The following is a 15,416-nucleotide window of genomic DNA, read 5'->3' on the forward strand; positions in this document are numbered from 1 at the left end:
GAATGGCATCTAAGAGGCCAAAAGCTCTCAGATCTTCAATAAGTAAAAATATGTTGTGAATCCATAGTGATAGGGGGCCAGGAAGCCATGCTCGACCTGATTCTATTAGTATCTTCTTCAATGCTTCACATAAAATGCAGTCATTGCAGGCGAACTTTGTAATCGACACCAATTGTGAAGAAGATACAGAATGAAGTCACAAGAGTGAGGTAACTCAATGCGTTCAACTCTAATACAGCAAGCTTTAACAGTAAGGTAAGGGTTTGCAGGGTTTGGAAGATTGTTACTGTATTGCTGTGTCTAGCTTGAGAGACAAGATTTTCAAAACATTACCGAAATATTGGAAATTGAGCTTTGTGGCTTTTTCCAATGTCATCTGAGATATGGAAAAAATTAGTCACACAGAGGAAAAGATGCAGAAGCTCAATAGAGTAATTAAAGAAAAAAAAAAATCAACTCTTGAAATGATTATGCTGGATAAGTATTTTCATGGGGCAGAAAATACTACTTAATAAAAGGCTCTTCAATCTGGCAAAGACCTAACAAGCATCTGTGACGTGCCATATAGAAGAGATTTTTTTAGATCAGAGGACCTAACTGTCCCGCGGGCCTCTACGCAGTGGTAGGGCTATCACAGGAACTGTTTCATGTACAAGCTTTGAAAAGAAAATTCAGAAGGAAGCAGGAAATTGCAACAAAATTCTTACCAAATGTGTTTGTTTGCTTCGTTTTAATCAGAGAACAGCAGTAACTGAAACTGCACCCATCCCATGACAGTTGCTTTCCTTAGGCTGACACTTCCTTACAATCACTCCCAGTCACTCCAGCAGGAAATGTCCAGCAATCACCTGGCAGCATCCTTTTGTTTCTCACAAATGAATGCTGGCAAAAAATCTTAAACATGAAGCCCAAGTGAAGGTCCTATACTTTAGTCTAGATATTTAAATGTTAAAGCCACCTGACAGTCCTTGCACCCCTCTGTACAACAGCCCACCCCTCCAGTCCGGTCTCAGTGGGACTGGAATCGTCCATGCTGCACACTGAGTGGGAAGGAGAAGGAAAGCATGATCTTAATTGTGATGGCTCCTGACTGCAATTTAAGATAAAAGAGGATCAGTCATCCATTTAATAAGCTCAGCAAGAAACTCAGGGCAGGTTTATGTTACAAATTCTCCTTTAGATTCAGACGAAGGGTTGCACAGCCAGCCACACCTTGCACAAACAGCAATGCCTGGTGACCCCGCATGGGGCACACCACTGTATGACAAAGGAAAGCTTTCACTTCCTCAGGTGATGAACAAGGCACTTTTCTTTTTCTACCAGAAGGGAAGAAAAAAAATCCGCAACAATGCAAAACACCTCCTTTGCCATACTACCACCACCAGAGCATCGCCATTCTTTTGACAGTGAGCACAGAAAATATGAAAAGAAAAAAAGATGGATTTCTGTACCAGTAATTTCAAAACATTAACATGAAACAATATGTGAGAGGGAGTCAACAGAAGAGAATGAAGTATGGCAGGTAAGAGGTTATTAAAAAGCAAATACAATTTTGGATAGTCTAGCTAGAGAGATGAGCGAGAATTTAAGTAAGGTACAGAAGACAGAGATCACAGAAATTATCAGAAAGAAAAGTGGGACAGCACAATACAGCACTATCTCGTTCTTTGTGAAGATGTAGCTAATGCCAGCCAAACACCACTTCATTCTCACAGTTTCAGCTGAAAGAAAATGAACTTAATCCTGACAAAAGCAACTGCTGAATGTTGCGCTTAGCACCTTAGCTGAGCTACACCACTGCAAATTCCTAAACTGACCTTGTAGGAGAGCCAGCAAAGTCAACCCTGCCCCCAGTGATTCTCTGGAGAGGAGTGATGAATGAAAGAAAGGAAGGCACAAAAAGCAAGAGAAGTAGCTTTAGACAGAGGAAAAACAAAAGAACATCAGAATCAGTATACCAGCTCCATGTAAAGCTTTAGCTGCCCCAGTATCCCAGGTCTGACAGGGGCAACAGCAGATGAAGGGTTAAGTGAAAAATCACCCTTATCCTAATATACCCTACAACTACCACGACAAGTTGTTCAGCAAAGTTTAAAGGACTACAGAATTAGCTGCCCTTGATGGAGCAGAAAGGATGGGAGGCAAGAGACCACAAATGGACTAAAAGAAACAGGACAGCAACTTAAAGGCAAAGTGGGAAAAGGAACCAGGGTGACAGCACAGCACTTGAGCTGGCCCTTTGTGGGAGGAGATAACAAGATACATTTGAATGCGAAGAAAATACAAAACTGGGTTAACAGTTAAATACACAGGAGTTTAGAGGAAACAGTTTGAGGGTGTGTGACTTCTTATCTGAAGTCCACTCAAATTCAGACGACAAGGAGGCAAGGAAGAAAAAGGAAGAAAACACATCAATATTTTATAAAAAGGAAAGGGAAGAAGGAAAAAGCAATGCAAAGACATTTTTTTATTTTGATTTTTAAGTGAAGAGTGTAGGAAAAGTAAAGACTTCAAAAGGAAAGCAACTGCACAAGCTGACTGGTGAGCTAGCGCCTCTGCTGTATAAGCAGAGTTTGTGCAGCCTAGATATGATGCCACATCTGCAAATCAGCTGAACCTCGTCAGCTGAAGCCCAGACAGAAAAATGGTAGAGGACAAAAAAGTCAAAGGAAATTACAAAGCCACTGGAGTCTACAAAAGCCCTGAGGTGAAGTGACTTTATGTAAGCAGCACATGATCAGCACAATGAGTCACCTACCCAATAATGCACCAGCTCACACTCTATCCTGCAGAAATTATGATGGCTAAACAAGAGAGAACAAACTCCCACCCAAAAAAGGCTAATAATTTCATACTTTAAGCTGAATTAAGGAGAAAGTGCACCTTTATTTACAGAATCAGCTGAAACCATTTCAGCAAAAGCATGGCTCATGTTGGCATCAGAGCTTCAAAATAGTTATGAGACACTTCTATAGACACAGAAGGTAACTGCAATCTTTAATTCACAAAACTCAAAAGCAAGCAAGATCAAATAATTAAAGACCCAGGGTACACTTACTTTGGCTAAGTTCATCTCATTTAATGTCTTGGGCCCAGGAAAGACAGAAACGGCCTGTCTCCCCTGCTTCCAACCACACATCCCTCCTTCTTGCTTTGTGTGGGTTTTATTATCTGTTTTAGCTTTCCATGAGCTAATTCAGCTTATTAGTCCAACAGAAAATACGGAAGACAAGGAAACTGTTTTCTGCCACCTTAGCTAGTTGAACTGGCTCCCCATTAGGTTGGAGAAGTGCTATTGATAAAAGGGAGAAAACAGCAATCTACAGTAGTAGCAGCAGCAGCGCCTGCTGCAGGACCATCCCCATCAGCAGCTACAAGCAGCTAAGTTAGCTTCACAATTGGTATAACCGCATCCCAGAGCTGGCAAAACCATACTTGGAAATGAGTCCAAAAGAAAATAAACCTTGCAAAGCAATGGATTTGGAACTTTCTACATTTCTCAGAATCTCTACACCAAAGTGAGAGATAAGTTTCTGTATATATGAAGCTATGCCCTGCTCTACGGTAGCTAATTGGGCTGGAATACCAACAAATACGTAATGCACGCAATGCAATGCCAGACTGGATGATTACCACAAGAAACTTCAGTCTGATAAACCAAACTTGTTTCTAATGATGTGACATAAACCTCCAAGCATGGCTTCCTCAGACAAAAGCTTCTTTCTGCTCTTTCCAGGTGGTCTCCATCTATGTGACGTCTGCATTGCAGAAAGAGCCGACACCGTCTCACTCACGAGCTCTTACTCCATCATACACTCAGATGAAAAAAAATGTTAGCCTTGACTTCTCTAAAAAAATATACTTTTTTTTTTTTAAACTCAAACTCTTCCTTCTTATGAAATAAGGTGGGCTGGACTAGATGATCTCCAGAGGTCCCTTCCAACCCCAACCATTCTGTGATTCTGTGAAGTGGCATTTGATTGAATTATTAAACACTGACCAGATATCAGTAACCCCATGACGATTTTGGGATGGAGGGTTTGAACACTACCAAGGGTACAGTGCTGCAGGCAGCTGATATAAACAGCTCATGTTTTCAAAAAAATACTACCTCCTCATGTCCCTCTGCGCTCCTTGGTCCCAGCTGTGCACGGCCACTTGAACCCAGAGGGGAGAAAAAAGGAAAATAAAAAGTAGAGTTTTCTGTCCAGACAGCAAGTTGAAGGGGCTTAGGGCTGCCTAAGAGACACCAGATCCAGGCTCTCTTGGGTCAGGAACAGTGTTTACCCTTCTGAAAAGCAGTAAGCCTTCACAAGAGATCAGCTGCCTCAAATTCTTACCTTAACTCCACACAAACAATCCACCTGAAATTTCTTCTGCCCATCATTAATGCATGAGATGCGATAGCTATTTCTCCAAGAAGGTGTTTCAAAAGACCAAAAAGAGAGTCTTCCTAACCCATCAAGCACATGCCGTATTTTTCAAGTATCAAATTTTAACAATGAACTCATCTAAGGTGAGATTCATGAGCAGATTCTGATATCATCACAGCACTGAGTTTCATTAAGATACATTAAGATGTTTCTTAAGATACTTGAGTTTCATTAAGATATAAATCAGTCTTCTAAATATAACAAAAATGTCTTTACCGGAGAGTGTCTGGCAGATCCTCTTGCGAAATACTTGTCACCAGCTTTTTGAACATATGGAAGAGTTCCACTTTACAGATCTTGGATCTGATGGGGAAAAAAAAGAAAAGAGAAGAAAAGAAATCAGAAATTCTGATAGAAAAAAGAAATCAGAAACACACTGCTCACAGCAGTACATCCCAGCTGAACATTTCTGATACAGGAATTATGTTCACATCTCAAAGAATGTAAAAGTTCTTCGCAATTTATCTTTTCCCACTCCATCTGAGCTGCCCAGCTGCCTTTTCCCTTTGTTTTCAATGTCATATTGACAAAGAGCTGCACTGCCGCCCTGTCCCAGCCAGCGCTGTCAGTTTGCAGAGAACATTTTAACATCCCCGCGCTGTTTCCTGTGCGAGACTGCACTGTCCCGTCAGCTCAGAACCGCAGCAAGGTGCAGCCAGGCCCCGGCCCAGAACTGATCAAACAAGCACAGAAAGACCCCAAAAGCTTGTTCAAACAAAAAAAAACCTTAGTATTATTCAGAACAAATAAAATAATCAGAATAAATATCTGGAGTAATGTTGCCCTTCTCACAATGGTGACAGGACACATTCAGCAACAGCTGCAGGACAGTTAAATACAAAGAGAGTCATAAAAAAATACAATGAATCAAAGTCTGGAAGGTCTTTTGAAGATATCATACGCATCTGTCGGTTTGAAGCCCTTTTCTTTCCTCAAAGAGAAAGTAACAAGATGAGCTGCTTATAAAGCATAGTTTGTATTTGAAAGCCTCAGCTATATTCTCTATTTAATTATATTATTTTTATACACTTGTCTTCACCACAAGTGCTTCAGGTCTCCAATATGTGCAGATACTGATACTCCAGAAGCCTTGGGGGGGAATAAAAAAACCCCTTCCTATTTTGCTAGCATATTCTTTAAGAACCCCCAAACTGGCATGCAAAGATGCTCTAAAATCTCATCTCATGTTAATCTGTCGAGGGTTTATATTATACATTTTGGTGTTTGAGTTAATATAGCATTAACAAAAGCACATACCAGACATCTACTTACAAATTCCTTTTAGTCAGCTTTAGCTTCCTTCATATTTACTGTTACCTAGCACACTAAGAGGAAAAAAACCCTAAACAACACCCCCCACCAATCACCCTGAGATTCCTCAAGGGTACAAAACAAACAGGGTAGAAACAAAGTCTTGCCTATTATTAAACACCCCTCCCAAAAAGGCTTTACTCCTTATTTTCATTATAAAAGTTCCTTTTGTAAATGTTTATCACAAAAGTGTAAACAGTTTACTTATTCCTTGACACAGTTTCAATCCTGATTTCCTAAGGAAAACAGTCCTTTGCAATCATACAGTCCTGTAGGCGCTGCAGTAACTTTTGAATGTTTTAGTGAATATCAAGCACATGGAAAAAAAGAGAAGGATCTCTCAAGAGTAATTAAGTTCTTACAGTTTTGTGCAAACTGGTAGCTAGCTGATGGCTCTACAGTTTTAATACTGCTGTGTAACAAATGTGAACCTACTGAGGAAATGGAGCTGGTTGGCTTGTTTAATCTTTCACGTGTTTTCTGGAATATGTTACACACCACATATTGGAAACTAATATTCTACAGTGCACATAAAGCCTGTCTCGGAAGACACGCTAAGTCACCCAGGTCACCTGTGCTAACAAAATGTCAGGATTATATTTTTTCTCACAGAAAGCCTGGAAAAAATGAACAATACGGCCACTGATAAATCGGTAATACAAGCAGCCAACCACCAAAACGTGACCCCAACCCTCAAGCTGAACTTCCACAGACCAGAGATAATTTTGGTCACCTGAACTAAACTGAGGAAAGTGTAGAGAGATGAAGACGTTTGTCTGCAGAAGTTTACAAGTAATTCAACCACAAGAAAAATACGTAACTGCTTCTTTAAACATTAACAGTGGATAGAAGGTTATGATGCTTCTTAAAGAGCACAGTGTCAAGACAACAACTGGAAAGGTGATATGTTTTGCATTAGGAATCTGTTGTAAGCATTTCATAACATTTTCAAACTTCAAAGTCACATTTCAAAGCAACACTTCACAATCACACATCCAGGTCAGCCGGCCAGACCTGTAACACACAGATTTCCTTCATAGCCATGAACCCAAACGATACAAAGCAAAAGTTCTACTAACTTCATCAATAAATAAGCTGTCTTCTAACAAAAATTTATCATAGTCCCCCACCACCATTATCTACAATGGTCTCTTTAATCAACAGTGACAAAGAATAGGATAAACTTGTTAACCCTAATTCAACTTTAGTCATTCCAACATGTCCTTACACAGTGACTCTTCCTCCGCTCCCTGCCTTTTCCCTTTTTCCCCACTCGGTGGATTTCCTTCTGCTCTGACAACACACTACACATCACATGAGCTAACAGAGGCACGTGTGCTAACAAATTAGGTACATGCATCCAGATATCACAATGTTCTCACACCTGCTCTGCTGGCTCCCAATCCTCTTCTTTGTTGTTCCCTGCCGGACACCATCCGAAGTGACATCCAGAGGCTGTTCAGGGACCGCACTCCAACTGATAGCTGAGGAACAACAGAGATGTACTCATCGCAAAAGCAGAACTTAACAGCTCCTTTCATACTGTATGCTCACAGGACACCATGCTGCTTCCCAAAATAACTCAAACTATAGAGAGGACCGTGTTTCTCTAGGGCGAGTACTCTAATATCTAAAAGAACTGGTAAATTCTGTTTAATAAAAAATTTATATATATATATACATACACAGAACTTTCATCTTAATCAGGTCCTTCAAGAATCCATGCCTCTAAATATTTGGCCTCCAGCTTTCTAATTCTCCCCTTTTTAGGGGTATTCTACTTTCTTTTGTGCATCCTGTCTGGAAAAGGTAGCATATTAACAGACACAAAACTGATTTACATGCCCAATCTGCCACCGACGGCCTAACCAAGAGTTCCTTTAACTTCTGCCTTGAAGCAATTTTTGTTCCCCAAGTTCTCCCATTTCTGCGTTCCTAACAGGCAAAGCAGTTGCACATGCATTAACTCTAAAGACAATTTTCACAGCTTCTCTCCTTTGTGATGCTGTCTTGCTTTTCAAGATACTAAAAAAATACACCATATTATGGAAACTGGTTATGTTAATAACACTCGTATTATGATTCGACTGTATGCTGCAACTGCCATACTCTGCTAAGTGTAGACTGTACTTGCATTGTGATTCAGGTACAATGCTATATCACTCTACTATATTAAAATTGGTATTAAACATTAAACCCTCCACATGTAAAGTATCTAAAACCACCTGGTCAGAAGATATCAGATTCTGACAAGCAGGTAAAAATTTACTCAAAAATGAAATTATTTTCTGTTCTTTCATTTAGTCACACTAATTGCAATCTTCAGAATCTTAAACAGAACACATTTTTCTTTTCAAAAGTGCCAGGTGAAATGTTCTTACCAAATTTCAATACCTAGTGTAACAGTCCTAAATTCAGAGTTTATTCTGGTTTTTACCCCCTCAAGAAAAAAACAACTTCCATAATTCATACGTGCGAAAAAGCGTGATAAAGCATCACTTGTCTTTATTTAACAGAATTACCTGAGTAACTGTACAGAAGGAAAGGCATACACAGGACTTTAGTCACAGTTGGCTTCAGATCTTTTTTGCTAAGTGAATTAGCACAGTTTTTCAATGATGGATTTTGTTTCCTATCTCACAGAATCAAAATCTTTCCTGGCACCTGTAAATAACTCCAATTTAATTAATCCGAGTTCTGTCAAGGAACCCTTTTTTCCATTCTATTTTATCATCAGCTCCATCGTAGCAGAGTAAGTTCCGTTTCCAGCTGACAGAGGAGCACACAGCAGCAGAAGGCAGGCGCGTCTCAGTTTACAGAAACTGCTTAACTATACACACACTGCGGCAGTTCCACTGCTTTTTTTCCCCAAACGAGACCATGTTGCCACATCACAACGTGACTTGCATATTCATTCATCGCCATGACAAAAAAATGCAACGTCCAAAGCCTCTATCAATGAAAACGTTTACACTATACTACTCTGTATTCTTTCTACGTTTACAGATTTCTGGAGCAATTACGAGCAGAACTCAGCATGGCAAGTCTTCTCTTCATTACCAAAGAGAATGCAAAACTAACTGAAACAAGAAGTCTCTTGATATTTTTGTTTCCTTATTACTCTCAGAACTTTGCTTTCTCTGGTTATTTTCCACCTTTGTTTAGATTATAAATTCTTAATGGCATCAACCAAGTGTTTATTCAGCCTGAAAACTCCCTGCATGGGACTAGAGGCTGAGCTGAATATTATTATTAACAATTAAGTTTTGGCCTAGCAATAAATGATGTTCCATTTTAGGAAACCACCCAAACCACCTAATTTCTATTTGGACTTTTGCATGTGGTTATGCAACCAGCCCAAGTTAACTCACCTGCACTGCAAGGAACAAGTTTTGTTTTGTTGTGAGTCTGAAGCTCGCAAATTGCCTGCCGGCTGTGTTCAAACCGGAGACCCGACTGCAGCAGCTGAACCTCCTGGGCGAGAAAACCGTCTGGTAAAAATGAGATGTGCTGACACCTAAAGCAAACATGGAAAAATGCAAGCGATTTTAAGTCTGGTCTTCCCAAACAAGCCCATTTTCAGCAATTTCCCTTCATGATCTAAAGCATGTTAATTTTACATTAAAACTGAATTGAATATGAGTTACAGAAGAGAGACAAGGAGGTTTTGGAGCATTCTTCCCTTTCAAAAAGTATTTGTTAAAAAAAAGCGCCACAGTTTAAGACCTTGTCCATCCTAGAAAAACTACGATGAACTGATTTTAAAAGGTCTAGTTAAAAGCTAGCATTATCAATATAGATAAGGTATACAGGATAAAACCTGCAATATACTTCTGCAACCACAATGAAAAACAACAATCTTAACATATTTACACAGTCAACCATATTACATTAACAACTGTTTTTATGAACCTAAGGGTTCATAATCAAAGATTAGAAAGATATAAAATAGACTTACAGTTCCATGTACAGTCTCACAGTGGTTACCCTAAACTACCATTACTCACTGAATGGAATATTAACCTCCTGGAAAAATTTAAGTTTGGATCCAAGCTTAGGAAGACAGTGTAAAGTAAACTGGTTTTCCTACAAGTCCCTTCAAAGCAAGTTTAAAATACCACATCTTTTACTTGCTGGAAAGTAAGTCTGAAAGCAGCGTGTCTGAAATCAGCAAAAGCTTCAGAAGAACTAAGAAGTTCATTTAATGCTAAGTTATAAAAAGGCTTGTAAAGACAAGCAGCAAGACATCCCTCCCACAGTGCAAAGGACGACCTGTGCATTCATTTGGAGTCACTTCTGTCAGATTGCCTTTGGGATGGACAGACTGGGGAGCTTTTAAATTTGATTTTAGGAATGGTCCTGCAAGAAATAAAAGCTGCTTTTGCTCACCAACACAATTCTGTAAAAGGGAACTTAAAATGACGCTGTGGAATATGGATAACTGAATAAATTAAAACTTCACTAGACCCTACGTGAGGAAATGAAATCGGGAAGAGGGCAAGGAAAGTTCAACTTCACTAAAAGGCTTCACTATGCTGAGTTTGTGCCCTTCTGGCTGCTTTTTCTGCTGGAAGGTCTCTAGAAAATCTCAAGTGGCTTATGGCTTCTCATTGCTCTGTGAAGGGAAACCAAGGGGATCCTGAATCTAATGGAAACTCTTTGTGAATCTTCATCTGACCTATCAGCCGTACTCACCTTTTCTCCATACTACACAAGGCTACTTTCAGAAAATTTAAGTTTGCAGAAAGTCACATTTTCTGCAAATGCCTTTGGTGCAAAGTCCCGATATGTGCGTGACATGACGTCTTCCATAACTCACTGACTCCATGCAAGCTATCTGATTCCCAAAGGAGAGTACTTACCTTTCAATAATTGCTCTCCGCATGGCTTCTTGGCTATACGGACACTTCCCCACTATAATTGCTGACAGATACACTGGATACTGCAGGAAATGCATCAGAAGAGCTCCCTGACACCCTAACACATTCCAGCGAGCCAGTTTATCACTGCAGGACATGGAGCACGTTCTGTCCCCACGACCTGGCTTCACTCGCAATAACCCCACACAGTGATAGCCCAGCCCTGGCACTCGGGCATCAGCCAGCTCTCCAGGTACACATTTTGCTCCAGTTCTATAAACATCTACCACCTTCAGTCTCCCTACGGCAGTGTCCTGATTAGCTTTTTGCATCTCGGCAGAACAGTCATAACTCTTTGGATCTGTGTTGTCTTCTCGTTCCACAGATACCTGCTCAACAGCCAGGTCTTCAGTGATTACGGAAACATAACCATCATCAGTTTTCATTCTCTTGATTGCATGATTACTTGCTGTTTTCTCAGATTTCCTTTTATCTTCTGGATTCAAATGATCATGGTTACTTCTATGCTCTGCTGATTGTCCAACTGCATCACTTGGCTCAGAAAGCTGGTTCTCTGGTTCACTAATTGGAATAATAGAAGCATCTCCACCTAGAACAAAAGAAGCGACATCAATATTGGCCAAACCCGCATCTCTCATGACTGGAACACATCACACCAATAATATTACAGCTACTATTAGCTTCCACAGATTTGCAATCAGGAAAACTTAACTATGAGAACATACTTTTCAAACAAGGTTGCCCTGTACAATGATTAATCAGACTTCACTGACATTTTAAGCTAATATATATTTAATTTTGAGTTTTGTGTTCTACCTAAGAAATAATCAAAAAAGCAAAATTTAAAACAAAAATTATAAAGCAAAAGGTGTCAAAGGCACTTAACAGACTACAAGCAGAGCTGAAGACTCGCAGGAAAACCAGTCTGATCTAACTAAACCATACGAACCTCTAAAGAATTATTAAAGAATAACATATCAAATAAGGACAGAAATTTTAATCTGTATCACTAAAACAAGCTCAAAACCAAAATTCTGAAGCTCAGTTCAAAACAAACAAAGCCTGACAGGCACATGAGGAAAATGCAGGCAGGGCGCTATTCTTGCTATTAGCTTTGAACATGCAGATTCCATTTGCGTACTCATTAACAGAGAAAACCATTATAACATATTCCAGCAATGCCGTCAAAATAATGAAAATGTATGAGCAATTAATTCACTATGCAAAATATTGATGAAGTATATTTTGAGAGTGCTTAGACTTCCTCGGTAACAAACTAAGAGTTGAAGACCATGCTGGTAAGAGTGTGGTAACATGGAGACATCCGATAAGCTGGTAGACCAAGAGAATGCATTCCTGCTTTTTGCCAATACTCATCTTTGTGTGTTTTCAAAAAAACAGCACCACAAAGAGCATTTTCCACGACGAATGAAAAGTTGCGTTCCATTCCATACAAAGTTTTGGGTTGGACTGGTGGTTTGTGAGTAAGGTTTTGGGGGGAGTTTGGTATTGGTTCTTTCTGGTTTTGTTTGTTCTGATTTCGCTTTTTGTCTGTTTTTTTTCTTTTTTTTGGTTTTGCTTGTTTCATGGTTTGGTTTTTTGTGTGTGTGGCTGCGTGCTTTTGTTTTAGGAACTGTGGTAAATATCAATGTTTTTATTAAAAATTGAATCCAAGGAGACAACCTGTAGAGCAAAGCAACCAGGAGACAGGGCAGAACCTCTGACAAGTATGTTAGTTTCTGGAAATGAAAATAGTAGCCTTTATTGTTTAAAGAGAAACATCCCACTATATAATGAGCAGCATATCAGATTTACTGAGTTCTAATTAATCATATCCAGCGAGATAAAATGCTAAATGTATCTGTGGAAGACCAGTCAATACATCTTAGGGCACAGACTGATAACATGAGTTCTTGCCCCACTGTCACCCCAGACCAAAGAGAGACCAAAGAAAGGTAAGGGGCAGAAAAGATTCTACAAGCGGGAGCCATGACACTGGTTCCCTCCAGCATACTCACATGGAGTATGACTGGAGAAGAAAACAAACGTGATATTCGGTTTGAGTTTCCATTTCCCAGTTTCAGTTCCTGGAACAAAGATATTGCATTGCTGATGGGAAGCTGCCAGCTGCACCTGGTGGAGAAGGTACCTGTTAGGCAGAAAGTTTTCATTAAACGTATATTTCATTTTTGATGCATGGGAAAACACCAGATTTAGATGCCCACTTGTTCTTTCCTGACAAAGTCTGTGAGGAACCAATCAGCTATGCTGCCAGAGATAGATGGCATCCAACATACTCCCTGAACACAATCAATCACTGGAACCTCAAAGGGTTGGATTCAGTGGTGTTAACTACCTCCTCAAATCATACAACTAAGTTCCAACTCATCTGATGGTGTGAGAGCCACTTTAGTGGCATCAAACCACAAGAAACGTCCTCGTGCCTGCAGCATTACTATTTTCCTGGCTCAGTTCCTTGAACCAACTTATCCCACGAGAATAAGAGGAGTGGTATGTGGGAAACAGCACAAAGGCTGTCCTTGACAGCTGGTCGTCAGAGCAGCATTGACATCACATGAAATCAGATCCTAATTCTTCCTACAGAGGCTCCACAAGAAAGAGGAAGAAACAGACTTTTGTGAGAGGACCTTAACACCATTTAGAAGTGTAAAAATGAGGTTAAACTCCTGCTAACCAAGGGGAAAAAAAGCATTGCCTACACTGAAGTAATACTGCCTCTTTCACTACAGTCTCATCCCTGAAGCTGCAAAATCTGGCTATTTCAGCTGTAGGTCAAAACCATTTGTATTACAACAACCAGCCTCAAGTGTCACTGGATAACAGCACGTGAACTTCATGGCTCACCTCTGGAAGCTCCTTTTAGCCACAACTTCAGCATGACTGTCATTCAGAATGTCTCCTAAAGCAACAACCAAACAAGAACACACATCGTTACCAAAAAGGAGATGAACAAAGCAAACAGGATTTGACAGATCACAGTTCTCTGGCTGCCTAAGCGCCTCTCTTCTTGACAAGATGAGGTCTGCCTTTCACTTCTGGCTTCAATCCACAAGTCTGAGCTCAATGCCTTGGACGTTTTCATTGATTTTACGATAGTTGCAAGAAAGAAGGTAGCATAGGTAGCCTACTCTTGGATTTTACAGCATACTTACCATTTTTTCTCATTTTGTTTTGGCCAATACATTTTGTTCCAGTTCCCATAGCAACAACTTCCTTCCTTACTAAAAAAAAGAAACAACATTAACTGAATGAACTATCTCCAGAAGCACTGCTCTCATACAGTCATTCTGGTAAAACAACACACAGAACATTGTGTAGAAGGGAAGGTACAGGGAAGCAGGCATGTGGCATTCCAGAAAGGAAACACTACCAGCTGGAAAAATGAACTTAACAGGCAGAAGCACTGGTGCTAAGAAAGTCTATGATTCCATAGCAGGGCTGCTAACCCAGGCCAGGCAGCACACAGTGGACACTGGCGTAGGATTCCTCAAACACAGGACAAAGAAGCACGGGACACAATCTGCATGACAACATGGAAGCACCACTAAGGGGAAAAAAAGATGATGGTGAACTAACACAAACACACAACGTAATAATGCAGTCTGTTAAAGGAGAGCAAACAGAGACCTTTCTGGGATTCTCTCAAACAGTAGCCAAGCACACTCTCGCACACACTCTTGCATTAGGAATGCAAGTCCTGTCTAGACTTTTGGCACTTATTGAACAGCCAAATACAGGTTTTCACCTTCTTAGTTATAGTCTGGAAAGAACAGCATTTCACTATAACCATCTCTTTCCAGACAGGAACTCTAAAAGCTTTAACAATCACAGAAAGAACTTGGGTGGAGACAGAAATGGAACAGGAAGAGGTATATGTTTTTTATTTTTAAAAGTATTTTGGAGGCAGGGGGAAAAAAAAGGCATCAAGGACTGACATGTCCTTCCCCCCTTTGCCCCGCCCACCCCAATCCTCACAACTCATTCTTACCCTGAAGATTCCCTGGGCAAGCAAGACCCTCTCTTTGGGCTGTGGACTCCACTTTGACAACAGCTGCTAGTGAAGTCCATTCCCTGTTTGGATCTGGTTTCCCCTGCTTAGGGAGTCTGGTCTTATAATGCAGGTAACACAGCTCAGCAATTTCATCAGCTGTCCATACGGCTCCTGGTGCAACCGCAGATTCTAAACAGAATTGGATTCCATCACAAGAGATTAACAACCCCCATCCCTTCAAACCCTACAGCCTTGCTCTGCACAACACTCCCCTGTACCAGATTCCAATATCCAAGGCCCCTTCAGGTTTATTTATAAGATGTTTTCAAAATCACTCGCGCTAAGCACCGATGCTGGAGCCCGTTCAGCCGCAGCAGCAGGTGAGGTTGCCGAGCTCCGCTCTGCAGCGCTACCGCACCCTCCGCGCCCCGGCCCCGCACCTGAGGCCGCCGCGCTCATCCCGAGAGACCTCCGGGCCGCCCCGCCACCGCGGCCGGGGCACGCAGAGCTCCGCACCCGGGCTGCCGGCGCCCCGGGCGAGCTGCTGCAGCGCTCAGGCGTCCGCCACACCGCCGTGGGCGCCGCCGCGGTCACGGAGGAGCCGCCGCCGGGGTCCGGTAGAACTGCCGCTAGAACCGCCGCGCCGGTGGCAGCAGCGCGCGGCCGCCTCCCCCGCGCACGCGCAGCCCGCCTCCCCCGCGCACGCGCAGCCCGCCTCCCCCGCGCACGCGCAGCCCGCCTCCCCCGCGCACGCGCAGCCCGCCTCCCCCGCGCACGCGC

General features: G+C 41.5%; 1 protein-coding gene across 3 annotated transcripts in view; it reads right to left on the reverse strand.

Moving 5' to 3' along the window:
- Nucleotides 1-15,307, reverse strand: part of ADAT1 (adenosine deaminase tRNA specific 1) — a 26,660-nt gene extending 11,353 nt beyond the window's left edge. For 2 of the 3 annotated variants that reach the window (XM_082062853.1, XM_082062852.1), the window contains exons 1-9: nucleotides 15,077-15,307; nucleotides 14,634-14,825; nucleotides 13,798-13,866; nucleotides 13,490-13,544; nucleotides 12,643-12,773; nucleotides 10,607-11,213; nucleotides 9,116-9,261; nucleotides 7,129-7,228; nucleotides 4,650-4,736 (exon numbers count right to left, since the gene is read on the reverse strand). In XM_082062853.1, coding sequence (XP_081918979.1) covers nucleotides 4,650-4,736; nucleotides 7,129-7,228; nucleotides 9,116-9,261; nucleotides 10,607-11,213; nucleotides 12,643-12,773; nucleotides 13,490-13,544; nucleotides 13,798-13,866; nucleotides 14,634-14,825; nucleotides 15,077-15,095 — 1,406 coding nt within the window. In that variant the 5' untranslated portion in view covers nucleotides 15,096-15,307. The remainder of the gene's footprint in view (nucleotides 1-4,649; nucleotides 4,737-7,128; nucleotides 7,229-9,115; nucleotides 9,262-10,606; nucleotides 11,214-12,642; nucleotides 12,774-13,489; nucleotides 13,545-13,797; nucleotides 13,867-14,633; nucleotides 14,826-15,076) is intronic. The other variant, XM_082062854.1, reaches the window with a different exon arrangement.
- Nucleotides 15,308-15,416: the final 109 nt, after the last annotated feature.

Source organism: Streptopelia decaocto, assembly GCF_964273445.1.
Source record: "Streptopelia decaocto genome assembly, chromosome: 11".
Taxonomy (NCBI): domain Eukaryota; kingdom Metazoa; phylum Chordata; class Aves; order Columbiformes; family Columbidae; genus Streptopelia; species Streptopelia decaocto.